Below are 27,947 nucleotides of genomic sequence, written 5' to 3' on the forward strand. Positions count from 1 at the left end.
GCTGTGTCCTGCCCGCCAGGAAGCTGTCAATCCACTGGCAGATGGCAGGCGAGACGCTGAGCTGGAGAAGCTTGGAGGAGAGGAGTTCGGCGATGATGGCAGAACTGAAGTCCACGAACAGGATCCTCGCGTAGGTCCCCTCCCTGTCGAGGTGTTCTAGGATGAAGTGGAGCCCCATGTTGACTGCATCATCCGCAGAACTGTTGGGTCGGTAGGCAAACTGCAGGGGGTCCAGCAGGGGACCTGTGACGCTCTTGAGGTGGTCCAGCACGAGGCGTTCAAAGGACTTCATGACCACCGATATCAAGGCGACTGGCCTGGAGTCATTTAGTCATTTATGGTATTGTATGTAAAGTAGATTTTTGTTTTATTTCAGTAAAGTATTTATTTTGGGCTGCGATTGGCTGGCGACCAGGTGAGGGTGTAACCCGCCTCTTGCCCAGAGTCGGCTCGGATGAGCTCCAGCACGCCCGCGACCCGCATGAGGAGAAGCGAGCAGTACGGAGAACGGATGGATGTATTTTAGGATTTAAAAAAAAAATAAAAAATTTTGTGACGTACATGTGGTTACTTCAAACGAATGGTGCAAATCTCACTCAGACAAGGAAAAGCTTTGATTGGTCGACGTCGCAGAGATGAAAATAAAGCTGTTGAAAACATGCTTGACCACATTGAAATTAAATAGTATTTAAATTTGATGAAATCGATTTATAGTTTCTTTCAAGCTAATTTTAGTTTTCTACGTTTTCATATTTATGTCATATTTATGACGAAAAGACTGACTTTACGAAAATATAGTTTTTGAATAAACTCGAAGCACTATGATGGTCTTGTGACGTTTAAATTGTATTTTCATCTTATAAAGTCACTTTATCACTTTTTACAAATTTAATTTTTGTGTTCATTTTTCGTCTTTAGGTCGTGTTTATGACGAAAACGTTCCAGAAGGAGGTCTCTTGTCAATCATACAAAGGGCAGCTCTGATTGGTCTACGTTGCAATTTTGTGGGCGTGCACTTTCTGACGACAGGAAGTAAGTGACGAACGAAATGGGGATCCGATGCACAGTAATAAGTCAACTATAATGTGTGACAAATACAAAACATCCACCTCGCAAAGGTCTTCAGTGCCTTAATAATATTGTGTTCTACGTGAGTATGTTAAATGTTGTCTTTTGTTGTTTTTGTCACCAAAGAGTTGGTCTGGCTGTCGCCTGCTAGCTTGATTGTTGTGTTGTTAGCGCAGTGATGCTAAAAGAAACATTGATTGATGATATTATTAGTACAATTATTAAAATTTTATCTACTTTCCTAATATGGATAAATGATTTAACAGCAACAAGATAAGAGAGGGCGTCCAGCTTGGCAGCTTGGACAGTATAGCTGTGTGTGTGTGTGTGTGTGTGTGCGTGCGTGCGTGTGCGTGCGCGCGTGTGTGTGTGTGCGCGCGCGCGTGCGTCGCAGGTGAGACCAGCAGCGGGCAGACAGCTGCGTTGCGGAAGTCATGGCGGCCAAGCCCGCCGCGGGTGTCAGAGATGCGGCAGTGTGGCAGCAAACCCGAGTTCTCCTGTACAAGAACGTGCTCATCAAGTGGAGGACCAAACAGCAGAGTTTGCAGGTCTGGTTCTCTTCTCGCCTTTTTGCTACAAGGAACTCGTGTGAACCCACAGCAGAGAAGGGGGCTTTGTGACCTGGTTGTGGAACTGTACGAAAAAAGCTTTACACCAGTGAATTCCTTTTAAGAGAACATCCACCTGACGGGCCTTAGTTTACCTGGATTCTAAAATTCTGGTTATAATTAGGTTAGAAGCCCCGACTGAATAAAAATGCTCCAATAAACACATGAGTTGGAATAAAGCGAATGGTATTTCATTCGGTTTCACAGGGGTCCGCGGCGCTTCGAAAACGCTCTGTGTTCAGATCAGATCATCCGTCCGTGACTTATTTGAGCCATCAGTCGAGCCACGACACCTTCGGCTGGGAACGATGCAGAGGAACCGGAGAACCTCTTTAAAATCACTCTTGAATGGTTCCGGAACAATGTTGCGGTTTTCCTTGTGTGCGTTCAGGAAGTGCTCCTCCCGCTGCTCCTGCTGTCTCTGCTGATCCTCATCAGCATGCAAAATCCGCACGTCTCCTACGGCGGCGTCGGCACCGTGGAGCTGGAGAGGGACGACTACGTCTTCAAGGGCCTCGGCTACACGCCCGTCACCGACGTCACCAGCCGCATCATGGACGAGGTGGCCCGGGAGATGCGTAAGGCGCGCACGCTCGGCCATTCGCGTGCACACGTACATGCATGTAAACATGCCTAAGTATGTACAAGTATTGGTACATGTATGCGTACAGATGCACATACTGTACACATGCACACATTCATAGGTAAACAAACGCCTGCGCACGCATGCATACACACACACACACACACACGCACTCACATGCACGTTTGTCTCTCACACACACACATACTCAATCAGACAAGCACTAGTCTAGTCTCCTCACTCAGTTAGTCACTGACGTAGACACGCGTTTGTTGGTGTTGTGCTGGCAGACCTGCATGACGGTTTGGAGAGGTTCAGCAGCGAGGAGGATCTGGAGAACGCCAGCCTGTACGAGCCGTCCGGCTTCGTGGGCGTGGTGTTCGCCGACGCCTCGGCCACCTCGTACAGCCTCCGCTTCCCCTACGGCCAACTGCCCCCGCCCGGCGACTTCACCGAGTCCGTCGGTAACGCCGCAGCGGAGGCGGAATTATCATCGTTCCGACGTCATCTCTCTGCATTCATCTGTCTTTTTGCGCTTGGGTTTCCTCCGCAGCCGACTGTCTGAGCGGCTCGGTCAACTGCCGAGCGGCCAACTACTGGTACTCGGGATTCGTCCGCCTCCAGTCGCTAATCGACGCCGCAATCATCCAGGTGAGGAGCTCCCGGACCACGTTAGAGCTCTCTTGATCTAAAGTCCTACCGATCGGAAAAAATTAGATCCACGCAAGATTGAGTGGACGAAAAGGTCTTGAGCCCATTTTGGTTTAAAGCGGTCATTTTATTTTTAGCATTTCTATCAAACTCTATGAGGGAATTCGTGGAAAGTTGGGAAAAAAAAATCCCTGAAACCTGTTTTACCGATTGACAAAAAAGTCTGAAGAATCCATGGCCCAAATTAAATGTTAAAGCAGCCATTTTGGGGCAAATTCCAGGACTGGACAGGAAAAATAATCGAGATTAATGGACTGTTAAAGTAATTGTTAGGTGCATCCCTTATTCTTTTTGTGCTATGCTAACTCTGCACCATATATAAAAAGAAAAGAATATCGGTAGTCTACAATGCTGTAACGCCCAGGAGCATCGCCCCAACATGGAACCGACCAGCGTCCACATAAGATCCGGCGATCAAGTCAAGTGTCGCTAGAGACAACCGAAAGGGACAGATTTGAATTGTTACTTTCGTTTGTATGCTAACGAGATAACGTCTGTTTGAAAATTGCACTCGCTTGTATACATTCAAACTTCAGCTTGAAGCCGACGTTGTTGAAGTGCTCGATAAATAGAGTTGTCGCCGAATGTCTGCATCGCTTGCGTGGCGGTGTGCAGGTGCGGACCAAGCGCTCGGTGTGGAGCGAGATGGACGTGAGTGTGGTGATGATGGGCCAGCCGGGCTCGGTGGAGGTGCAGAAGTTCCCCCACGCCCTCATTTCCATCTACCTGGTGCTGGCCTTCACGCCATTCGTCACCTTCCTCATCGTCAACGTGGCGGCCGAGAAGGAGCGCCGCATCAAAGACACCATGACCATGATGGGTCTCTACGACTCTGCATTCTGGTAAACGGCAGGACCGGGACTGTCCTCTCATTGGGCCTCATATTCACTAATAATACATGTTATCAAGAAATGAATAGTGTTTGCCCACTGAAACGCTCTCATAATTTCAAAAGAACGCAGATCATGTCAAGTTGTATTAACAGCTTCATGGAGCACCTTCAACAATGGGGGCGAGATCTCTTACTCAAATACAATGAATTACAAAAGTCCTGTTACCCGCTGTAGTTTAGGTAGATCAAGGTCTCACATTTGAGTAAAATGATCTTTTGAAAACGATTTCATTTGCACGGACCCTTACCACAGAGCACTTGGGGTCCACGCAAGGCTGCTTGAGAAGCAGTGATTTAGGACATTAGTGAACCCCCTGAACAAATTGCCGGTTTGAGTTATCGCCCAAAATCATTGTTTTTAGAAATGACAGTAGTTGCATCTTGGGTCAAATGCGTGTTTTAAGGTTTTCTCCAAAGCTGATCCTGCATTATCTGTGCCAACGCACTGAATGAGTTGCAGAGTACGAACAAAAACTGTATACAAACATATTCAGTATCAGATTGGTGCACGCAAATCGGCACGTACGCACAGTTAGTGAATGAGGCCCGTTGTTTTGTGTCTATATTCGGTCGGACCCGACCGATTGAATCGGCTGGCCTATATTAACCCCTTTTCAAATTGGAAAAAACCTGCCGATTTCTTTGCCAGTTTTTGTACACATTTAGACGTTACAGCATAAGATAAATAATGACTTTCAAACAAACGTTCCAAAAAGTATTGGCAAAGAAAATTGCAGTTTTTTTTCAGATTTTTCTCTCCTTTGTAAATACTAAAGGACGCAATTTCAGAAAAGTGTCAAGTGGTCTGTCTGTAAATCATATCTTCATTGCTGGAAGCGTTCAGGGAACCCAAAAAGTTATTTTATTCATGTTATATTTTTGTAATTAATAGGCCAATTCATCGTTATGAGAATTTTATCCTGCCAAATATCGGGATCGGCTTAAAAACAATTCATATCGGTCGGGCCTCGTCGACACGTGACGTGACGTTTGCTGGCGCCCGGTCGTCGTCTTTGAAGCGTCACCCGCTCGCTGTGCTTCCAGGATGTCGTGGGGCCTGCTGTACGCCGTCCTGGTGAGCGCCATGTCCGTCCTGATCTCTGTCATCGCCACGTGCACGACCCTCTTCCCCGATAGCAACTTCTTCGTCGTCTTCTCCCTCGTCTTCCTCTACGGGATTTCTTCGGTGAGTGCCCCATACAGTCGACCGCCGTTCGCCCCGGGCCGTGCGTTACAGATACACCCGCAATCCGGGAAAAACTGCCATACAAAGAGTTTTACTCCTCCCACGTGCTTTAAACACATTATTCAAATACACTTTTGCAAAGTAAACACACACAAATCGAAAGCACAGAATACTGTATGTAACACAGTGAACCGCCACTAGGTGCTGGGATTGGGACCTTGTCCTACAGTGAAGAGCCAAAATCACGATTCATTGATGACCCCCGCCCCATAAAACATAGTCAACATACTTCCTTGATGGCACCAAAGTACTGCTTTTATTTAAATGAGGCTCCCCAACTCACTTCAACATAGTTCCTGGGCACCAAGATTTCTCAAGATGGCGCCCAAAGGAATACTTTTACGGCCTTAGGTTGATTGGCCGTACTGAGAACGTTGGGGGGAGATGACTGTACCTGTTTCATTGTTAACGTAACTCAACCCCTCAGCGTCCGTCTTTCCACACACAGATCTTCTTCTCCTTCATGCTGACGCCGTTATTCAAGAAGCCAAAGCTTGCCAGCACGGTGGGCTCCATGTTGACGGTGGTCTTCGGATGCCTGTCGCTCCTCACAGTCCTGATGAAGGATTTCCCTCAGCCGCTGGTCTGGGTCCTCTGCCTGCTGTCCCCCACGGCCTTCTCCATTGGCATCGCACAGGTCGCACACGCAAATTGCGCCAGATGTGCTACCGTCCGTTCTCAAAAAGAGTTTCTGTGTTTACAGGCATTTTTTTCTTTTCCTCAAATCATATTATACGGTCCCAAAATAAAAATACAGGAAGCCGTTTCAAAATGGACAAAATGAATATAACGGAAGTCCGTGTTTATACAGATCAACAGTATTTTAGGGCTGGGGCTATTTTTCTACTTAATCTATTATTCTGATCATCCCATGGATTGTTTGAATATTTGCATAAAAATGGCTTTTGCATTACGAAACAACAATATCAATACAAAATATGCATGTGAAGTGGGTGCAAGTATTATTTTTGTCCTCTTCCTGTTCTACCCTGCAGTTTTTGTGACTTTGAATGTGTTTGGTGTCAAAAGGCGGGGTCTGGTGAGTGACGTGCGAGTCAGCGAATGAGAGTTAGTGGCTATTGTTGGCTCAGGTTAGCGGCTGGCTGTTAACTGGCTAACCGTTAGCCAGTCTGCGTGTTTTAAGGCTTGGGCATCATTTGTGCATTCAGCCTGTAGCCGCGTCCAAATAGTTATTTCTGAACGCGCACACGTCGAAGGCAAGTGTGACGCGTGTCATGTGATCTCAGGTGGTGTACCTGGAGGCGCAAGGAGATGGCGCTGTCTTCTCCTCCCTGGCTAGCGGACCTCACCCGCTCTATGTGCCGCTGCTCATGCTGCTTTTGGACTGCGTTCTGTATCTACTGCTGGCCGTCTACTTGGACCAGGTGCTGCCAGGTGAGCGCTCGTCTTCACCACGTGGGGGACTCCAGTCAGACTCGAGTCGCCAGTTTTAGGACTTGGCACTTGCTTGGCTACATGTGAAAGACTCGACGTGACTTGATCTCGACTTGAGCTACATGACTTGACACGCCTTGTCTGTTTACAGTTGAAAATGTGCATTTTCAAGCCAGTGTGCCATTTGTTTTTGAATTAAAAAATATATTTTTTCTGTGCCCGCTCCAAAGATGATTGCATTTGCTTTTATGGATTATGTTTTCATTTGCAACGAGCTCACCGATAGCTGGTCAAACATAAACTAACCTGAGTGTTGTTGCATGTAATTGAAAAGACAAATTAGGAGACTGAGATGGATTAGGATTTCTAGTTGCAGCCATCCATTTTTCTGAATGGACACCCCTGCTCTAGATTGTACTGTATTACTTTTAGTGAACCGTAAAAACGTGGTGAGATTTTCAAGGAAGAAGCGGGTTGCCACAAAGAGAGCAAGTGTGTGAGAATAAAGGCGTGTATGTGGATATTTTGAGAGGTTGCCCTGCCCCAGTCGCCGACTGTACCGGGCGCACTTTGTTCATCGCTCGCATACGACAGATTGCGCACTTCACCATCTCAACCACAGATACGCAGAAAAGTATTGTTGTCAAACAATATATACTGTATTTGTATGGTTTGGCGGCGGCCAGCTGCGTTTCGCTCAAGCTCAAAACCTGGGTGTCTATTTTGAGTGTGAGAGAGAGCTCATGCGTTTTTGATTGGCTGTTGGCCACTCATGGGAAGTAGTTGCCCACCCCCGCACACTCCATGACAATTCAGCTGGGTGGGCAGCTGACTGTTAGAAAATGTGAATGTGTTAGTACAGCTAGCACAAGTACAGAAGTGGCTAATGTGCGAATATATGTGCGGCAAGATTGTATTTAATTAACCCATGTAACGAGCTGACTTGACTTTTGCCTCTCACAAACTTGGGACGTGCTTAAAACTTGAAAGTTAAGACCTGAGCCTTATTTGTGACTTCCTCCCACCTCTGGTCTTTATCCCCGCTGGCAAAATCTGTCGCAGGCGAGTTTGGGATGAGGAGGTCCTTGCTGTACTTCCTGAAGCCGTCCTATTGGTCCAAGCGCACCAAGCGCTACATGGAAGTGAGCTCGGTGTACGACGCCGAGGTGAACGGCGCTCATGCCGGCGCGGAGTCGGTGGAGCCGGTTTCGCCCGAGTTCCGAGGCAGAGAGGCCATCCGGTAAATCGGCTCGGTTCCGGATCCCATTTTATCCTGAAAAGTGTGGATGGGGCGATGTTGTTGTTCTGCTGATTAGGGATGGGCGCTTAATATTTTTGATCAATTGTTTTATCAGTAACATCTCTTTTAGCGGCTTCCGTAGTTCTAAGCAGAAAAGAGAAGAGCTAGTTTACAAAAGCACCGTCAGTGTTGCCAAATTAGTCATTTGGTTGCTATATTCAGGCACTTTTTCAAATGCTGGAGCAACTTAAAAAAAAAAAAAAAAAAAAAAAAAAAAGGTGGGGGGGAAGCAGCTCGCAACTTAAATTCAAAAGACAGGAAATACTTTGACATTATCCGTCAAGAAAAAAAACAAAACATTTGTTCTATTACTGTGGATGCTGCTGCTTGGGGGGTTTAAAAACAAAACAAACAAACTTGCATGTTTGGCATTGGTGAAATAAAGAAAATCCCACAAGGGCAAAACAACTGAGCTTAAATTGTTTAGAGGAATATCATTGTCATTTGCTTTTTCTATAACCAAATAGAAGGGAAAAAAAAGTTTTTTTTAAATGGGTTCACGGAAGGAAAAAAACCTGTTAATTTAATTTGAAAGCCCTACTGCTGATACAGAACATGATTAAAACCTGATCTTCCCTCCGCTCTCTTTTTCTACGTCGTGTGTTTCTGGATGCGTCTCACTGGCGCCCTCACGGCAGCATCAACAACATCAGCAAGGCGTACAAAGACAAGGACAACAACACCGTGGAGGCGCTCAGAGGTGCTCTACACATTCACATAGCACACGTCTACACAGTACAGTGCTGAAGTGCCCCAAATGAGCAGTTTTTCCAGTTATGAGCGGCACCTTGTGTGTGTGCGAGCTGAAATTCACTTACTTGCCCCTTTAAGGCACACCATATAACTCATGAATACTACAGAATGTACACAGTAATTACACTATTTGCTTGCATTATGTTTGCATAAAATAGTGCTATTTTTCTTTATAATTAATTATTATTATTATTATTATTTTTTAAGATCAGTCAGGTCACATGCGATAATACTGTAATATTCAAAACGGTCCTTTTCACTCAAAAGAAAAAAAATAGGTACTGAAATAAAACATTTCCATTTTGACACGTTAAAATAAATAATTGAATACAACAAAATAAGTCATAAATCGAGAACAAATATGTCAGCACGGGCTTCAAATATGTTTCTTTTTATATATAAACAGAAAGAAATACAGCAAAAATAAAGGAAGTATTTGTTGTTCATTATACCCAAACATATACAAACAACAAATAAGTAGACTTACAAATGATATAAGGAATGCCGCTAAATTAGCAACATTTACACAGTCAACATCGCACTTCCTGTATTGTGCTCTTATTCTGAAACTCAAAGCGTACGACTTGTTGTAGCCAAAATAGCTTACTTAGCGGTCGATACGCGCAACTTTGACTAACAAACATCACGAGTAATGGCTAATGCTAACTGCACTTCTGGTATACTTGTGTGTCGCTACTCACTTCAAATTGACTTCAAGTCACTGCACCGACTGTAGTTTGTGCATCAAATTGTAACATGGCAATGTGCGTTTCCGTCTCCAGGTCTGACCTTTGACATTTACGAGGGCCAGATCACGGCTCTGCTGGGCCACAGCGGCGCCGGTAAGTCCACTCTGATGAACGTCCTGTGCGGCATCTGCCCCCCCACCGCCGGCTCGGCCTCCGTTTACGGCTCCCCGGTGGGCGAGATCGCCGACGGGCCCGAGATGAAGCGACTGGTGGGCGTCTGCCCGCAGTTCAACATCATCTTCGACGTCCTCACCGTGGAGGAGCACCTCAGGATCTTCGCCGCCATTAAAAGGATCCCGTCGGCAGACGTAGACACTGAGGTAACGTCGCCGCACTTCGTCATATCGCGATTATCGTCAACAAAATCATCTCGATTATCAGAAAGGATGCACTAAAGCAGTTAGCCTCGGCCAGCGGTAGACCAAGTACCATCTTAAAAAATAACATTTTTATTCTTTGGCTTTCAGCTCAGCATGAGACTTGCATTGGTTCAGTGGTTGTTTTTATTATTTTTAACATCACCGTTAATCGATTTAAATTAGCCCTTTGTTTAATTGTTTTTATATAATCCACTACTAAAAGTTTCATCCCTCCTCCAAAAGGTGTCCAAAGTGCTGAAGGATCTGGACTTGAAGAAGATCATGACGGCTCAGGCCAAGAATCTGAGTGGAGGCCAGAAGAGGAAGCTGGCAGTGGGCATTGCCATCCTGGGAGACCCCAAGGTACCGCCACGATGCCCTTCCCCTTCTTTACCAACCACGGTGCCTGCTGTGGAAAATTATCCATCTTCACGTCATTGGTCCGAAAATTATTTATTTACTACAACTAATGTATATTTTTTTCATGTATTTAGTGTATGCCAGCAAATATATAGTGACATTTTTGTTGAGTAGTGTGCCATGAGAATTTTCAAATGTCAAATATTGGCTCAATAAACACTGCTTTGAAAGTTTGTTGCTGGTTTCAGTTTGCAACAGGATGATGGCGGTGAGGATGTTTTTCAGATCCTGCTCCTGGACGAGCCCACGGCGGGCATGGACCCTTACTCCCGACATCAGGTGTGGTCGCTCCTGAAGAGTCGCAGGGCCGGCCGAGTGCTGCTCCTCAGCACGCACTACATGGACGAGGCCGACATCCTCGCCGGTGTGCACACGCAAACGCACACACGCACACAGATAGATAGACCAGGTCATTAGTAGACAAGGTAAACAAACAGACAAAAAGTTAAAAAGAAGTAACTAAAATACTTTATTTTAATAATACTTATTTTTTGGGTTTTATGGTTTATATTTTTGGAATTATAATTAACTTGCCTATTATTGTAATTGTTCATGTAAATGTTTCTAGTTTAAGAAAATAATGGTGGTATTTCTTTCTATCAGTTATAATTAAATAGGCTATTAATTAAAATAAGTTGTATGTGTATATATAATATTTGTATTACTAATATTTATTTTATGGACAATCAGTCACTTAAGGAGTTAATTTGCATCTTGAAAACTGCTGGCAAGATTTGAATGTCGCCTCACTTCACTAATGTACTTCTGTCAGGTTTATACTGACAGTTTTACAAATATATAAAAAGTAATTTATTTTTTTATTTTTTACTGCAGACTCCCCCGTTAACATTCTGTCTAAAGATATTCTAATTTTTAAATAAATGAAAAACTGATAATTTACTACACCAAATATTACAGGATAATTTGAGGCCTTTTGGAGTTTATCCTTTTTGGATACGACCTTGAATGTGAGGAGATGTTCTTGCGATTCGTGGTGGAGCGTCAGAGGCCGAATGATCTCGAGATGTTCTTGCGATTCGTGGTGGAGCGTCAGAGGCCGAATGATCTCGAGATGTTCTTGCGATTCGTGGTGGAGCGTCAAAGGCCGAATGATCTCTGCTGTGCTGTTTGTCCAGATCGCAAAGCGGTGATCTCCCAAGGCCGGCTCAAATGCGTGGGCTCGTCCATGTACCTCAAGACCAAATGCGGCGTGGGCTATCATCTCAGGTACTTGGCGCTTACGTCGCCTCCGCTCGGTCACTTCCCAGTTGCACGCTGCTTCATTTCCCCCCGACAGGATGTCCGTCAGCGAACGCTGCGATTGTCAGAAAATCTACTCGCTGGTCCAGCAGCACGTTCCCAAGGCCAAGCTGACTCGGCAGCAGGAGGCGGAGCTAACCTTCACGCTGCCTTTCGAGAGCAGGGACAGGTTTGCAGGTACGGTGGACCGCGTATTCGTGGATTCACCTGTTCGCAAATGTTTTTTGTTTTGTTTTGGGGGTGTGGTGGCGACCAACCCCAAAAATGCTTATTGGCGGTATATCCCTGCTTATTCAAGAATTTTGGCGCGTTTAAACAAAATGAATAATAAAATAATTATTTTTTTAAGTGACTTGGATTCAGATTAAAAAAAATGTGGTCTGGACATCCTGAATAAAATCATAACACAATGACATCATTAAATATAATATAAACTATAATTGCTGCAATTCACTTCATGTGGCGCTCCTTCTGGTATGCCCACCTTGGCCACCGGTGGCAGTATAATACAGTCATAGCACCACTACTTTCAAGTCACTGACGAGGGTGCAATAATATTGGAATGATGGCTCGTATCTTGACAAAGTTAGGTTAGTTAGGTCAGTCGTATCTCGAGGCACTGCTGTATGCCAAAGGAATTTTCCACATACCCCAATTTTTTATTGCGTTTTAATGAAGAAAAATTGCAATATATTTTTAAAAAATGTAATAAAAGATTGAAAAGAATCTGGTTGGATAAAGTGTAATATCCATCCATCCATTTTCTGTACCGCTTATTAATTACCTGTAAATACTGTAGTACAATGTACAGGGACAAAGCCCCGCCCCACTTTGGAACAATGTTTTTGCATCTTCGAAGTTTGTTGAAGTGAATTGAGGAGCTTCATGTAGTTCTTGGCAACCTTTTTATGGCATTTATAGACAATTATTCTACTTTTAAGGAGGGCGTCAATTACATGTGGATTTTTCAGATATCAGTTATCGGCCTCCTTGACTAGTAATAAGCTGTACTGGTATGGACCTTGAAAAGTACATATTGGTGTATCTCCACTTTCTTGTTTCGTTAGGTTTGTTCTCGGAGCTCGACTCTCGACCCGACCTGGGCCTGGTCAACTATGGCGTTTCCATGACGACGCTGGAAGACGTCTTTCTGCGTCTCGAGGCGGAGGCTGAAGTGGACCAATCAGGTAAGAGCGTCGCCAAAGCGGACGACAAACCCGAACATCTGCCAGTGCATACAAACTAAAACACCAGTTTTTTTTTCTTTTAATTCTCCACAAAAATCTGATATCCGATTTTAATTGGTACCCCCCACCTATCCATATCCTTGGAATCCAGCGGAATTGTCCACTAGTGCAGTTTCTAACGTGTAGTTGTTGTACTCTGATCCGGCAAAAGACTACAGCGTGTTCCACCGGGAGCCGGCAGAGGACGAGAGTGACACCGCGGCGGCCGGTGGCAACGGCGGCGGCTGCTATGATGATGACGCGGACCGGCGGCTGCTGACCTTCTCGGACAAGTCTGAGGTGGCGCGAGGCGGAGCCCTGTGGCGCCAGCAGTTCAGCTCGCTGGCCCGGCTCCACTTGCTCAACTTGTGGCGCGAGAGGAAGGCCTTCATTTACGTGTGAGTTGCAGTGCAGTGCCGCTCATTTCAATCCAGTGCCACCTGCACAACACTTAGCCTCACTTCTTACATTTCTTCTACTCTACCACTTTACCACCACCACTACTACTACTACACTATACTTTATTTTCAGTTGCACATGATTAGAATGTGGTCAATTTATGAAATTTGACCACATTCTTTTTCTTCAAAATCATCAGCTGTATCTTAAACACATTTTAATCATGTGCGATCGATGTCCATGCATCAAAGTCATTCTCCAAGCACTTTTTTTCTACTATAACCACCTCCACTAAAGCTACTAGTACCACTACTATTACCACCATCACTACTACTACAAATACTACCACCCCTTCTAACATTACTACTACGACCACTACTACAACTAGCTCCAGCACTACTATCACCACTACTAATACCACCACTAAAACTACTAGTGCCACTAATACCACCTGTAGTACTCCCACTACTATATCTAGCACCACAACTACTACTACCACCTGTACCACTACTACTGCTAACATTATCACTACTAACATTGTTACTACTAGTACTATGAGTAATACTACGACAATTTACAACTACTACCACCACCTTAATTATTCGTACTAGTACCACCATCACGACTAACATTGTTACAACTAGTGCTACGACTATGACTACTACGACATCTAGCACTACAACTATTATTACTACTACCACTAAAACTAATTTCACCACTACTACAATTTTGACCACCACCACTCAGACCATTAGTACTACCACTACGGATATTATTACCGCCGCTAGTACTACTGCTGTTTGTGTGGATTGTCAGTCATTGGGTTCATGCTAATTTGCAAAAGTTGAATTGAGGCAACTGGACTCCTCTTTGTTGTCATTGTGAACAACCAGAAAAGCGAATTCCACTTGCCTCCGTTTCAACATTTGCAGATTATCAATCAATCAATCAGTCTTTATGGGTAGAGTGAATTTCATGCTACTGCTACTTGTACTCTTACTAATGAGAGCATATTCGTTTCCTGTCAGTGCGGCCTTGGTGCTGGTGTTTGTAGCCGCCTTGCTCGTCCTGTCTGTGACCACCGGGAACATCCAGATTCGCTCACCAGGACGCCAGTTCCTGCCCATCTACCTCCTCGGCAGGAACCAGCCGCCTCGCAGATACGCCACCAGCCTCCTGGTTCTCAACTCTACAGGTGACGCGCCCCTGGAGGAGGCGCTGAATTTTTTTTCTGCTCTCACTCCGTGTTTAACGTTCCCGCAGGTTCGGATATTTCCGACTTCATCCGTAACCTGGAGGGGCAGGACATCGCGGTGGAAGTGATGAAGCAGAGCGACTACATGGAGGCGGCTCCTCACAGCGCCGCCATCAACGTGACGGGATCCAGCAAGGTCACTAAAGGTTGCCGCGCACCCACCGCAACACGGCCAACGCGACTGAATTGACGCGCGGTGGGTGGGCAGGGTTCTGCAATTAGTTTTCACGAACGGCTGGCCGTGTGCCGTTGCAAATTTGGATCGCACGTCACAGCGTCGCAGTTGTAACGGCCGATCAAAAATGCCATGTCGCATCACGTGACTTTCAACAACAAAAATGACATTTTCGGCTGCTGAGCGAGATCGAGGAAGGCGGGACCACCAAAGGGGTGGGTGGGCGCAGGCCCCAGGAGTGCAACCAAGAGAGATGTGAAAACCCCTCCCATTATTCCGGTTAGCAGGTCCCCGACTGGCAACCATTATCCCTGCGCCGTGACTGTGTGTGGTGGGGTGCAGTGCATTCAAATTGTTTTCCAGTCGGATGAATAAGGGGAGTGCGTTTTGTTGCAGGGCTTCAGGTACAGCGTGGCGTTCAACAGCACCACCGTCCACTCCTTACCAATGACCGTCAACATCCTCAGCAATGCTCTACTCAGAGGCCTGAACGGCACCGGCCAGATCCGAACCCGGACCAAACCCTTTGACTATGTGAGTTTCGACAGCGTTTGAGGCGCCATTTTGTCTGGCTTTTGATATTACATTCAATGAAACCTCGTTGCAAAAGAGTATGTTTCGATGTGGCCCTGTTAAATGGTAGTTGACCGCATTTCACTTCCTTATTTTACATTTCAGCCTCCTATTTTTCACTTTGCACTCCTAGCCATCCAGTGGTCGTCTTTGAATGAGTGAGGAATGGGCTCTTCGACCCGCTGCATGTGCAAAGTGCCCTAAGACGAGTTCTGTTGTGGTTTGGTGATTACAAAATTGAACTGAACCGACCTGAAATGGTCTGGCCCATCGAGGGCCACTTTGTAGCACATGTCCAAGTGCGGACATTAATGCTAATTCCCATTGACTTTGTCATTATGTTAGAGCATTAAGTTTCCGGACTTTTATTAGATGAAATGATATGGGTTGGTTGAAAATTGTTGTTATTATTTTGTTGCATGTGTCAGTTTAATGGTACATTTCAGCTGAGATGGCAAAGAGCTTGAAGAAAGCACGCTGTGCCTTTTAGTCAGAGAACTGTTCGCCATTTATTGATTTTAACCTTTATTTATCCAGGTAAGGCAATTGGGAACAGATTCCGATTTGCAATTCTGCCAAACTGCGCTGTTGGGATGTAACGTTCATTTAAGATGAAATCAGACATGTTTGCTTACAACAGAAACAAAATTCACATGCTTAAAAGAACCAACAATTTGGACCATTCTTGGTGTTTATTCGGGGCGCTTCTCTTCAGTTTTAGGCGCCACTGCCAACTGTTTCGGTTTGGCCCTGGCATGCTACTGCATTCACAGTTAAAAATGCTTTTGTGATGTCAGAGCTTCTCAGGGCGAATTTTCTACCCAAGAAAAACTCGTACTGACAAGCAGCCAGTGATGATTTCCAGACGTGGTGACGTAACGTCATTTTCTCGTGTCCAATAGCAAATCCCGGACTCCACGACCTACGTGCTGGTCTTCATCGAGGCCATCTTGCTGGGGATGCTGGCGGCCGGCATGCCGGCCTACTTCGCAATGGAGCACACGCGGGACCGAGAGGTAAACGCCAAAGAATTCCTCGTGTTATCCCGTCCTAACGCGTTGTGTCCTCCTCAGCTGAAGTGCCGCTCGACGTTGCGCGTGTCCGGGCTGCTCCCGTCGGCCTACTGGTGCGGCCAGGCGGCCGTGGACGTGCCCTTCTACTACCTCGTCCTGTCCTGCATGACCGTCATCCTCTTCTCCTTCCACACGGGCGACTTGCTCTCCTCTGGAAAGCTGACCGCTGTGGTCTGTGCCGCCTTCTCACGCCACAAGCGCACACAAATACAAGTGCACACCGACCGAAGCCCCGTTTATTGTGGGGCGGAACCGCCCGCAATATGTGGAAATCCGCAATGTAAAGAGACCGCATCGAAACGTTTCTACAACCCTCCCACATGCTTTAGACAAAAAGAGTCAAGCTCATTAAATCAAGAGTATTAAATACTGTAATGAAGTGGTTAATTAAAACTGTGATCTGCAGAACAGGTTAAAAATAATTTCGAAGACTTGGCTGAATTATTTGATGAGAGCGGCTGAAAGGGAAATTTCAATGAATTTTTTTTTCTTCTCTCTGCTCCTTTTCATTACAATTTGTGTTATAGGTGTTCTTTTGTGTTTTTTACCCTTGTAAGCATGTCTGCATTTTTCTTTTATGTAATGAAATAAAATTAGATTCAAATGCATTTCAACTTACTAAAACACTTTTTCTGATGATCTGATAACATCGCTTTGAGAAAAGGCAAAGATTCTCTCACACAGCTTTCCAAGTAAGAGGCAAAGCATGTTTCCTTCGCGCTGTTTATTTGTCACTTGTGACAAGACAAAAGAGAATCAGACATTATATATTTAACACCAAAATGTTCAACCAAACCATATACATGTCGAACAAAAGCCATAGTGAACCCTCGCAGAATATTGTTTTTTTTGGGGGGGGCGTGGGGGGGACTGTCCTATTCACTGTTTTATGCTCTGCTCAGGCCAAAGTAATAAAAGTGCAAACGTGTTTTAACGCCTAAAATGTTAAGGTGAATGTTCGTAAGTAATTTTCAAAATCTGTGATATAGCGCAGGTGCGAAAGAGGATCTGTGACGTAGCGTGAGAACACTGTGTTGATTTCTCTGTCTGGCTCTCAGGTGGTGTGTACCGTCGGCTTTGCTCCGGCCGTAATCCTCTTCACGTACGTGTGCTCCTTCGGCTTCGCTCGGGTCCAAAGCAACAAGGACTTCTTTTCTGTCATCTCCATGATGGTAAGCAACATCTAGCTGAAAAAAATAATTATTTACAGTGCTGAGAAAATAGTTTTTGACCCCCCAAGTCCAGACTTAAACCCAATTAAAATGCTGTTTGTGGTATGGTGTTAAATGGGCAGTTGGTGCTCGAAAATCCTTGAAAACCTTACATGGCCTGTTTTGTCAGGTGTAAAAATAACATGTAAGCACTCAAACATGGTGGTAGTAGTGTGATGCTCTGGAGCTGCTTTTCCACTTCAGGACCTGGACCACTTCCTGTAATGTCCTGTTTGTGTCCTCAAACACTCTTGCTTTATGCAGCAAAACAATAAACTGAAACGTAGCAGCAAATCCACCTCAGAATGCCTAAAAAAAAAAAGATTTTTCAAGTGGCCGAATCAAAGTCCAATTGGGATGCTGTGAAATCACCGTAAACAGGCAAGTCATGCTTCAAAACCTTTGAAAACCTTCCAAATTGTTGTACTGTTCCATCTAGTCTGGGGCTGCATTGTTACTTCAGGATCTGCACCACTTGCTGTTATATCAATGAATTCTGTTGTCTGTGGCCCCCGACTCTCTTGGTTGATGCAGAAAATATAATAAATACAGTTATACAGCTATATACCGCCGAACTGTGCGTCTTGGTTTCGACTGGGCTCACCACATGGATGTCGTGTACATGTGTGGGTCTCGCAGGTGTGTGTGGTTTCGGTCTCGCTGGTTCACCTTCCACTGGTGGGCGGCAACCCGGCAGTGACCGCAGGAGCGTTGCACGACGCCCTGTGCGTCCTCAACCCGCTCTACCCGCTCATGGGCTGCCTCAATTGCATCACCAAGGTATTAGTACAGTAGTGCCTTGACGCATGAGTATGAGCCATCGCTCGGGTGATTATTTATTGATTGATTGATTTATTTTTTGCTGCCCAGGACACCTTCCGCTCATCTGCCTATGATATGAACATCTACCACAGCAACCTGCTCTTCGCCGTTTTTGCTGTAAGTCAACAAGTGAAATTGTAGCATCATCATCCTCCTCCTCCAAAGCAGGACTGGGAAAACTTTGCGCTTGAGGACCACATTCGATTTTTAAGCTGACAAATGAGCCAGTTTTTTAGTAGATGATGATAATGGCAAAAAACAAAACTAAAATGTAAGGTATGGCAAATAGTGTAGTCTAATAACGATTTGATCATTTTAAAGTTTTTGTATTTATAATATTGAATGATATCTTGAGGCAACAGACTGCGAGAAGAGGCGGAGTTTTATGACATGCACATACAGTTGAAGCCTTGAAGGGCTAATGGATTGGTTGTCAAGTTATTTTCAACACTTGAATAATGCATAAAAACAACAGTTTCAATTTGCGAATTTTTTTATAATTGATCATATTTGAACGTACAACAAGGTTTTGACCTGACAGGGACGATATTTGAAATTGATATATAAATTTATTGTTTTGCTTTATTTTCCAGTAATGAATTAGCACAACATTTGATGAAATGAATGAATAAAAAATGAACATATATATATATATATTTGTAAAATAATAATTCATGTTAAGGTTTGTTGATTTAAGTCCATTTAAAAAAAAAAAAAAAAGTAATAGTAAATGAAAACAAATTATGTTTGTAAAGTAAATGTCAAATTTTTCAAAATCGAGTTACCAATTATTGATGAGCTAATTTAAAGGGCGAAAACAAAATGTCCAAATGAATGGACAAAATATCCTGATTTACTTCCTTGCTCCATGTGTGCCGTGGCCGCGGTTTTGCCGCAGCGGGTTGAAGCGAAGGAAGTGAAGCGTGCTGGTGTGTGTGTTTTGTGTGCTCAGCCTTACCTGCAGTGCATCGTGCTGACGTTGGCGCTGCGCTGGTTGGAGGGCCGTCGGGGCGGCAGGACCTTCAGGACGGATCGCTCGTGCAGGTCAGCGTCACTGTTGCACATTTGCTCGGGGATTCTCATCATTTTCCGTTTGGTAAAATGTGTTCATGCACCCCTGGAAATGTAGTGCACAATTCTCCCTAAAAAGTGAAAACACAATAGAGTCGTGGGATGCATTCCAAGCCCACCCGCAATCAATAAAAATCCATCATATCAAGATGTTGTTTTATTTATTAATTTTTTTTAATATAGTTTTACCCCTCTCTTTAAACACAAACATATTGAAACACACATTTTAACCACACTGTGAGCATATTTCAACTCATAAAGTTCACACATAAAACAAAAGAGAATTTAGCATTTAGCATTTAATGTGGACAGACGGAGGGAAAGGAGCATAGCCATTACGGTAATTCTGGACCTTCAAATAACAACAACTACTTTAGCACAGACGGAGCAGTGGCACATACAAACAGCATACTACAATACTAATACAGATATGTATATTCTCTCGGGGACGTGTGATTTGTTGTTTTATGTGCAGGCCAAAGTGATACATATATTACGTCATAATAGTAATAAAAGTATTTCTTAAAAGCATACTAATAAAACTATTACTTTAGCCTGCTAATAAAACATTTCCCACCGATTCAAAGTCAGAAAAATATGACTTTGGCACCATCTTGTGGCATTTTGATGTTAAGGAACTACATTGAAGTTAGTTGAGGAGTTTCATTTACAGCCACCTTTTTGATTATATTGTCAATTATAAACCTTTTTTTTTTTGGGTGAGGGGAGGGGGTGGCGACACGTCCTTGCAGAAAATGGCATCCCCAAAAGGTTTATAATTGCCTATAGATGCCACGAGATGGCAGCAAAACACTACTTTTGTCCAGATGAAAACCCTCAACTAACTTGAACATAGTTCCTTGGCACTAAGATGCTGCCAATGTGATACTTTTATATTAGACTGCACTTGTGTGCATCCATGATTAGCGAATGGCAAATATGCAGCAGTTGTACTGTTAAAAAAAAAAAAAAAAAAACATTAAATAAAAAAAAAAATCCTACTATATAGGGGCAAGAACGATGAATCGCAATATAAAAAGGGAATGCCGCAATAGCAGTTTTCCTGATTTCAGAGGTTTTTGGAGCCGGGGGTTGGCCCTGCATTTTGTGGGCGGGGGCAAGTGTGAGCTCTGTGTGCCCGTGTCGCAGGATCGCATCCAAGGGCAGCCCGAAAGCGGAGCGCAACCCAGAGGACGGCCTGGACGAGGACGAGGATGAGGACGTTCGGATGGAGAAGGCTCGTGTTAAGGAGGCGCTCGGCTCCTGCGAGGAGGTAAAAAGCGCATGGAAATCGGCGCAACAAGACAATAGAAACCATCGTACCGTCAACCCTCGTTGACGGCGAGGGATACGTTCCTTGCCCACAAGCAAAACGGGAAAACCTGCAATACAGAGACTGTATACAGTTTTAGTTTTGTGTGGTTTTCCCTGTAGAAGCCGTTGCTGGTTGCCAGTAACCTGAGGAAGAAGTACAAAGGTCGCAAGGAAGGTTTGACCCACAACAAGAGCGGAAAAGTGGCCACCAAGAACATCTCCTTCTGCGTTCGTAAAGGTTGGTTGGTTGGTTTGACCTACACGTGGAACCAAGTAACTTTACCATCACGTGACCAAAATGATCACGACTGATCACGATGAAATATACACACTTACATGCTCCAAACCTTAAAACTCAAGTTGCAGAAATGTTGACAGCCCGCCAAAATTGACTATACATGCCATAAAATGGCGGCAAAGCACTACTTTTGTCAAAATAATGCGCCTCAACTCACTTCTACATAGTTCCTTGCCACCAAGATGGTCGCCAAAGCTATGCTTTTATTGTTTTGGCCTGAGCACAAAAAAATAACACAAGAAAAATACCAAATCAGCAACCCTGTGTACTTTTTGACATTTGAAATTGTAAACTGAATTTTCACCCATACAAGACCACACGGAATGTCTTTAAAATGACTCCATGAATAATCAGAGGCTTTGTTATTCATCATTCTCCTCATAATCAAATAAAAAGATGAATACAATCAAATATGGTTGAAACAATGATTTCGCAATTGAATTAGATTGGAGCAAAATTGAATCATAATTGTTTTTTTTTTGTTCCCCCATCGGGCTTATGCATTAACAGATTAGTGATGATTTCAAAACAAAAAAAGAAAAAGGCTAATTGTAAAAATAAGAATTCAATCAGACTTTTGAGCTGACAATATTAACAAGGCCCTAATTGACCAATTGAAGCTTTTCGAGGACTTTCTTCTTAAACTGAAGCACTTTAGCCGCAAGACGGATGTTTTTACGTGGACAGCGGCAACAAGTTCACCACCATTTTGACCATCATCCTCCTCATGGTGTTCATCTTTCACGTGTCCTTCTGCAGGCGAGGTTCTCGGGCTGCTGGGCCCGAACGGATCTGGCAAGAGCACCGTCATGCACATGCTGTCAGGCGATATCGAGCCCACGGCAGGACAGGTGACGAGGGTCTCAAATGCCTCATGCTGCTTCCCTGGACACTTTTTTTGTTCTTATTTTGACTCCAGCACTTCACCAAAGCTTCGAGTACTTTCCGTAACATGAACACACACACACACACACACCTACATGTGGATTTTTTTTTAAATGTTCAACTCTTTAAAACTAAATATTTTAATGCAAAATAAAAATCATTGTTCATTCATTCATTCATTCATTCAAATTCGATAAATGGTAGTCTATGTGTCTTCGGAGTTGTTTTTTGTTTTTTACTTTTTTTTTTAGATGTTTAATTTTAAAAAATATATATTTTTTTAGATGTGTAGATGTTTTTTTATGTCAAATACAAAAAAAAACAGAACATTGATTAAACAAACCAGTTTTGAAAATTAGATTTTTGGAATCTGACGTCTGACTTTGAATTTAAATGTTGAATTTTTTTTCACATTGATTTTTTTTTTACACAGAATTTTAAGATGCTGTCAGATGCAATATATGGAAGTATATCGGTTACATCTGTAAATTTAAATTTAATTTTGAATTTCACAGATTTTTTTTCACCATCAAATTTGTTAGTTCTTAAAAAATGCGACATTTCCAAAAATACAGTTGAAATAAAAATCTCTTAATTCAAATATCATGTTGCTAAAGTTCTTGAGTTGAAAAAGTTGTTAAAAAGTTTCAACATAGACAAGTTGGGAAAAAAATGAAACGTAGAAATTCAAACTCAGATGGCACAGATACACTTCCATAATCATATATAAAAAGGTTGTTGTTGTTGTTGTTTTATTAACCAGTGACTTGTCTCCCACCGCCGACACGTCGGCCGCGCTCAGGTGCTGACGGGCGACGACGACAGCGAGTCGGGGTCTGAGCACGTGGGCTACTGCCCCCAGGTCAACCCTCTGTGGCCCCGCATCACGCTGCAGGAGCACCTGCAAATCTACGCCACCGTCAAGGGTCTGAAGGGTCCCGACGTCCCCGGGATCATTAAGCGGTGGGTGGTTTTAGGACTCCACCTGACTTGGAATGAACAAGTCTCGTCTGTTTACATATGAAAATCTGCATTTTCAACAGTGTTCCATTTGCATGTCACATTTTGGACTTAAGTAGAAGTACAAATATGGGTGTAAATAAAGTCTCTGGTAAAAGCACTGATTCAACTCTTGTGAGTAAAAGTAAAAAAAAATAAAAAATATGCATTCACTGCCATAGACGTTTAAATTGGTCAACTGGAATTGCACTGCGGGCCGCCACTGACAAATACATTCATCAAGTGCAGACGTCGAATGCCTTTCTGCATTGTATATTTGTAAATAAACGATTATTTTGCCATCAAGAGCCTTTTCTCAGCTGTGTTTTTGTTGTTTTTTACTTTGCGGTGTCACGAGTGAAAAATATTAGCGTCAAAGTCACGCTTCTGCTTTTTCTCCAGTGTGGTGGACGCTCTGGAGCTGAAGGAGCACGTGCACAAGCAAGCCAAGTGTTTGTCCGCCGGACTCAAGAGAAAAGTGAGACGACAAAACAACATTAGCACACGTTGCGCTCCTTTCGCCCCGGAAAAAATTCCCTTCTTGACGTTGGCTTGTCCTTCTCCTCTGGTCAGCTGTGCTTCGCGCTGAGCATGATCGGGAACCCGCAGACGGTTTTACTGGACGAGCCGTCGTCTGGGATGGACCCCAAGTCCAAACAGCGCGTGTGGTGAGAAGTTTTGCTTTTAATTGTATTTTTACATTAGAATGAATCTACCAATGATTTCATTAAATAAGTGGTATTATACTCATTGTTCTATTTTATTTATAATTAGTTGGAATTAAACAATTCATTTGTTTTCAATTCATATTTTTTTTCCTGCATATGTAGAATGGTTTGTTTTACCAATGTTTTCTTTTATAAATTACAGTAACTCAATAACCCAATTATTTGATGAGGTGAATAAATACATTTTAATAAAGACATTTGAGTACCAAAGAAGGGAATGGGCTTTGTACGTGAATGTACTTTTAATATTTTTCCTGCCCCTGGAGTAGATGAAAAGCCAAATGATTTCCCCGTGATACTTGTGCGTGCGTGTGCACAGGCGCGCCATCCGCGCCGCCTTCAGGAGGAGCCGGCGCGGCGCCGTGCTGACCACGCACTACATGGAGGAGGCGGAGGCCGTTTGCGACCGCGTCGCCATCCTGGTGTCGGGCCGGCTGAGGCGCGTCTCCCCCGCTCGTCGTCGTCTTGGCGGGCAAAGGAGACAAAGTGTCTTATGTGTGCTTCCTTCCTTCCTTCCTTCCTTCCTTGCGTCCTTCAGGTGCTTGGGCTCCATCCAGCATTTAAAGGGCAAGTACGGCCGAGGGTACGGCCTGGAGCTGAAACTCGGGGAGGAGCCGACAGAGGTCCAGCAGGGGGCGCTGCTGCACAAGGAGATCCTCGCCATCTTCCCGCATGCCTCCAGACAGGAGAGGTGACAATTACGCATCATCGCACACACACACACACACACACACACACACACACACACGCTACTTAGTAGAGATGGGAATCAAAAATCGCTTCTTTTTGACAAGCGCTTCCCAGTACAGTGAGTTTTTTCGATAGACGAAATCTGCAGCGTAGCGACCAAGTTCTGATATTATTTGTGTATATTTTAGTTCCATGCATTCACTTCACCACTAATAAACTCAAAAGTACTTGCATGTGAGGTGGAGGTCGAATTTTTGTCCACCTTTCACTCTTAATGGGGATGTGCGTAAGCCCGTTCAAGGCGGGGCCACTCCGTTTAGCCGACGGCGCCTAATGAGGCGACTGGTAGATGTGCTGAGAATCTGCTTTCGTTGTCGTATTTTGTTACCGTTTGTTTCATCAACCACATTGTTAGAGACTCTTTTAAGACTGCTTGAAGTACCAGATATTTGGAATGGTACTTTTCCGCTGGATATTTATGTTTTATGGGATTTGTATCTACCTTTTATCTTTTTAAATAAATGGAGAAAAGATCAGAGAAAATTGCCACTGACTTCATGTCATTTTAAGGAAAAATACTGTAACATGTTGTCCATAGAGCACAGCAATATACAGAAAGATTATATGACATTTTTCTTATTTCCTTCCCTCACCCACTGAGAAAGCGATCGATAATGGAATGGCTCCAGCTTATCAAGTCCCAATCTTACGACTTAGTAGGTGTGGTGGCGACTCTTACCAAGAATATTTGTCTTATTCGAATATTCTTGTCTGATCTGATTACACTTAAAATACGACTTATCACCTTAAAAGTAACATTTTTAGACAATTTTCTTAATCTCACTGAAAATAAGTTGATACGTTTGTCTTTTTTTTTTTTTACTTATTGTGAAAAGTGAATTTTTAGACGATGTCTTATTTTAAGTGGAATCAGATTAGAAATAAGACAAATATTCTTGTTAAACTTGACTTTTTGCAGTGTAGATACTTTATTGATCAATTGAGCGAGCGGTAGGGGTAAGTGACGCTCGTAAATGTTGACCTCCCCTCGGATCGCGGGGTCATCGCGACGTGTGGACTCGCGTCCCCTCTGTGATTGGTCGTTTGTTGTCGCAGCTTCGCTACGCTGATGGTGTACAAAATTCCCATGGAGGACGTCGGCTCTCTGGCCAGCGCCTTCTCGCAGTTGGAGCGCGGTCAGTCAACGCACACGCACACTCGCTGCGACAAGTTGTGACATCATCAAGTGAGTCGATGTCGTGTGTTTTGTGCAGTTAAGCAAATGTTCAAGTTTGAGGAGTACAGCTTCTCGCAGTCCACTCTGGAACAGGTGAGACGGCCGCGCTCTCCACTCGCCATCATCATCATCACGTTCAAACTGGTGTCAAACTCATTTTTGTGTTGGACCGCATTGTTGGTAACGGTTTCCCTCAGAGGGCCGCTATGACTGAAACCATATTTGTGTTTCATCGCCGCGGTGGCTGGTCAATAGAGGGCGCCGTTCCTTGAAGGACAGAAGTGAAGTCATGAAAATAAAACGGTAAAATGCAAGTATTGCAAATTATATGTATATCTGTTTTTAGACGAGTAGGATAGAAAGTATTTTAACATTAAACAGGATTACTGTTAAAACCTCCCACCCCCCACCCATCAGGTTAACTGTAAAAAGGCTTTGGTCATCATTATTATTATTTTTTACATTTGACAATTTGAAATTTTGATACAGATTTTAGCAAGAGGCATGGAAGTTGACGCAAATGATTTGCTTTCGCGGGGCACATCAAATGATGTGGCGGTCCAAATTTGGCCCCCGGGCCCACCTTCCTAATTAAAGTACTTCCTTGGCACTGAGATGCCACAATTTGGTGGCAAAGTCCATCCATCCATCCATCCATTTTCTTTACTGCTTAACCTCACGAGGGTCGCGGGCTGCTGGAGCCTATCCCAGCTATCGTCGGGCAGGAGGCGGGGTACGCCCTGAACTGGTCGCCGGCCAATCGCAGGGCACATACAAACAAACAACCATCCGCACTCACATTCACACCTACGGGCAATTTTAGAGTCTTCAATTAACCTAGCACGCATGTTTTTGGGGATGCGGGAGGAAAGCGGAGTGCCTGGAGAAAAGCCATGCAGGCGCGGGTGGAACATGCAAACTCCACACAGGCGGGGCCGGGGATCGAACCCCGGTCCTCAGAACTGGGAGGCAGACGCCCACCGTGCCGCCTAGTGGAAAAAATTTTTTTTTTTTTTGCTTTGGACTCTGCACAAAAGAACAGCAGCTGAATTTTTCAGCAAATATATAAGAGGAGAGGTTCCAAAAAACAAATCTGATAATAGGTGAGGGAACACAACACTATTTGAGTAAATTAAGTTACAAGTTTGGTCACTGAATTAAATAACAGAAATAGAATACTCATTCCCGACTCTCGAATCACGAGAACGGGATTTTCAGTTGACATTTTCGGAACGAACTAGATCTGCTATACGAAAGCCCGGAACGAGTGAATGATTCCGAACGCAGCGACGCCATTCGGAATCGTCCGCTCGTTCCTGACCCCTAAATCACGAATATTTGAGTGAGCTACAACAGCGGCATCCATTGGTGTCTTGTGCTGCGTCCGCAGGTCTTCCTGGAGTTCGCCAAGGAGCAGGAAGGCGAGGACGATGAGGTGGGCTCGCTCAGCACCACTTTCCAGTGGCGCCGTCTGCGCCACGACCAGTCCGCGGGCGACCGCGGCGACAGCGTCGTGTGTCAGCTGTGACGTCGCTGACACAAAAAACACACACAAAAAACAAGACTTTGTGTGTGTGTGTGTGTGTGCGCGCGCGGGGCGTCAAATCTTTAGCCCCTTTCACGTTGGCGGCCGCAGCCTTTGTGTCAAAAGCGATTGTCCCGACGAGACGCCGCAACAGCTGCGTGACTGTCCTGCTTCTCAAAGTCCATGGCTGATAAAATGTCGGCTCTACTGTCACGTCTGCTGCGTCGATTTTGCAGACCGCAAAAAAGCAAGTGTAAGCTGTCCAGGATGGAAGCAACAAAGCAGAACATGTGAACGCCTTCCACGTTGCCAAAGCTACACTTAAGAACGATTCACCCACTTTGTGTTGAAAGCAATTGTCACTATTCCAGGTGCCGCCACAGCATCAAGACTGCTTCTGGGGGTTCTGCTTGAAAGATCAATGCACGCGCTGCCGATGCGACAAAGAGGCAGCGGGAAAGCGTCTTTTTTGGGTGCCGGCGTTGTGTTTGAGAGCGATTTTTAAAGGGAAGAGCGAGCCGTCCGGATGCAAGCACCAAAGCAAGGCGGATGGATAAACGCAGGTTGTACACGTACACTAATTTTGCAAAACAGCGACACAAATGGAGCTTTTTGTTTTGAACAATAAGTGCGCCGTCCAGAATCACCATCTTAGCCTACTGATGCGCCAGCGTGAAAGGGGCTTTTGTATTTGCGTGGTTTTCATGGGAAGAGTGAGCCGTCCTGGATGGAGGCACCAAAGCGGCACACGTGATCACGACGTCGCATTGTTAGTGAAGCGCCCCGCCCCGCCCCGCCGTCCCTTCATTTTACACCAGCACGGACGCCGTCCCGGGCCGAGCGGGAGGCGGAAGCTGAGTCGCGTAGCGCACGCTAGCCAGGAAGACGCCTCCGCGTCTCGTGCGGCACTCTTTGGGCCTTCTTTAATGCCCCCATCCGGTATTTACATTACTAACAGTCCTGAAATATTTGTTGTAATTGAGCATTTTTCCCTCTGAAATTGGTTCATTAAAATGTATTTATTAGTTCTTTGTTGTAGTTATCACATTCAATGTGTTAATTCATTTTGAACCATTTTATGCTTAGTTTTTTAAATGATTAAATAATTGGTCAGTAACTAAT

At 44.5% G+C, this 27,947-nt stretch overlaps 1 protein-coding gene across 6 annotated transcripts; it reads left to right on the top strand.

Moving 5' to 3' along the window:
* The first annotated feature begins 1,000 nt into the window (after window positions 1-1,000).
* On the top strand, window positions 1,001-27,853 carry abca5 (ATP-binding cassette, sub-family A (ABC1), member 5). 6 transcript variants are annotated; one of them, XM_061755322.1, is made up of 38 exons: window positions 1,007-1,616; window positions 2,068-2,299; window positions 2,550-2,723; window positions 2,813-2,910; window positions 3,586-3,812; window positions 4,907-5,048; window positions 5,557-5,745; window positions 6,356-6,503; window positions 7,566-7,743; window positions 8,442-8,503; window positions 9,339-9,625; window positions 9,908-10,027; window positions 10,310-10,448; window positions 11,221-11,311; window positions 11,382-11,521; window positions 12,412-12,531; window positions 12,743-12,968; window positions 13,998-14,164; window positions 14,233-14,360; window positions 14,796-14,933; window positions 15,875-15,988; window positions 16,046-16,216; window positions 17,104-17,217; window positions 17,896-18,036; window positions 18,127-18,195; window positions 19,031-19,122; window positions 20,299-20,422; window positions 20,584-20,701; window positions 21,521-21,612; window positions 22,449-22,609; window positions 23,048-23,123; window positions 23,219-23,313; window positions 23,693-23,812; window positions 23,912-24,064; window positions 25,180-25,259; window positions 25,338-25,393; window positions 25,556-25,603; window positions 26,691-26,820. In XM_061755322.1, exons 1-37 carry the CDS (start codon window positions 1,503-1,505, stop codon window positions 25,583-25,585), a joined length of 4,926 nt encoding a protein of 1,641 aa, XP_061611306.1. In that variant the 5' UTR covers window positions 1,007-1,502; the 3' UTR covers window positions 25,586-25,603; window positions 26,691-26,820. The 6 variants fall into 6 exon arrangements, with proteins under 6 accessions (XP_061611301.1, XP_061611306.1, XP_061611304.1 ...); XM_061755320.1 differs by lacking the exon at window positions 25,556-25,603 and having other exon boundaries at window positions 26,691-26,977; XM_061755321.1 differs by lacking the exon at window positions 25,556-25,603 and having other exon boundaries at window positions 2,068-2,254; window positions 26,691-26,977.
* The last annotated feature ends 94 nt before the right edge of the window (window positions 27,854-27,947 follow it).

The sequence above is a fragment of the Phyllopteryx taeniolatus genome, chromosome 19 (assembly GCF_024500385.1).
Source record: "Phyllopteryx taeniolatus isolate TA_2022b chromosome 19, UOR_Ptae_1.2, whole genome shotgun sequence".
NCBI classification, from domain to species: domain Eukaryota; kingdom Metazoa; phylum Chordata; class Actinopteri; order Syngnathiformes; family Syngnathidae; genus Phyllopteryx; species Phyllopteryx taeniolatus.

Excerpts from the sequence above, each read along its gene's own strand:
- abca5 (XM_061755317.1), top strand. The coding sequence starts at position 1,503 with ATGGCGGCCAAGCCCGCCGCGGGTGTCAGAGATGCGGCAGTGTGGCAG. Across the intron at positions 10,449-11,220 it reads CGAGGCCGACATCCTCGCCG|ATCGCAAAGCGGTGATCTCC; the intron begins GTGTGCACACGC and ends CTGTTTGTCCAG. Across the intron at positions 14,361-14,795 it reads ACGTGACGGGATCCAGCAAG|GGCTTCAGGTACAGCGTGGC; the intron begins GTCACTAAAGGT and ends GTTTTGTTGCAG.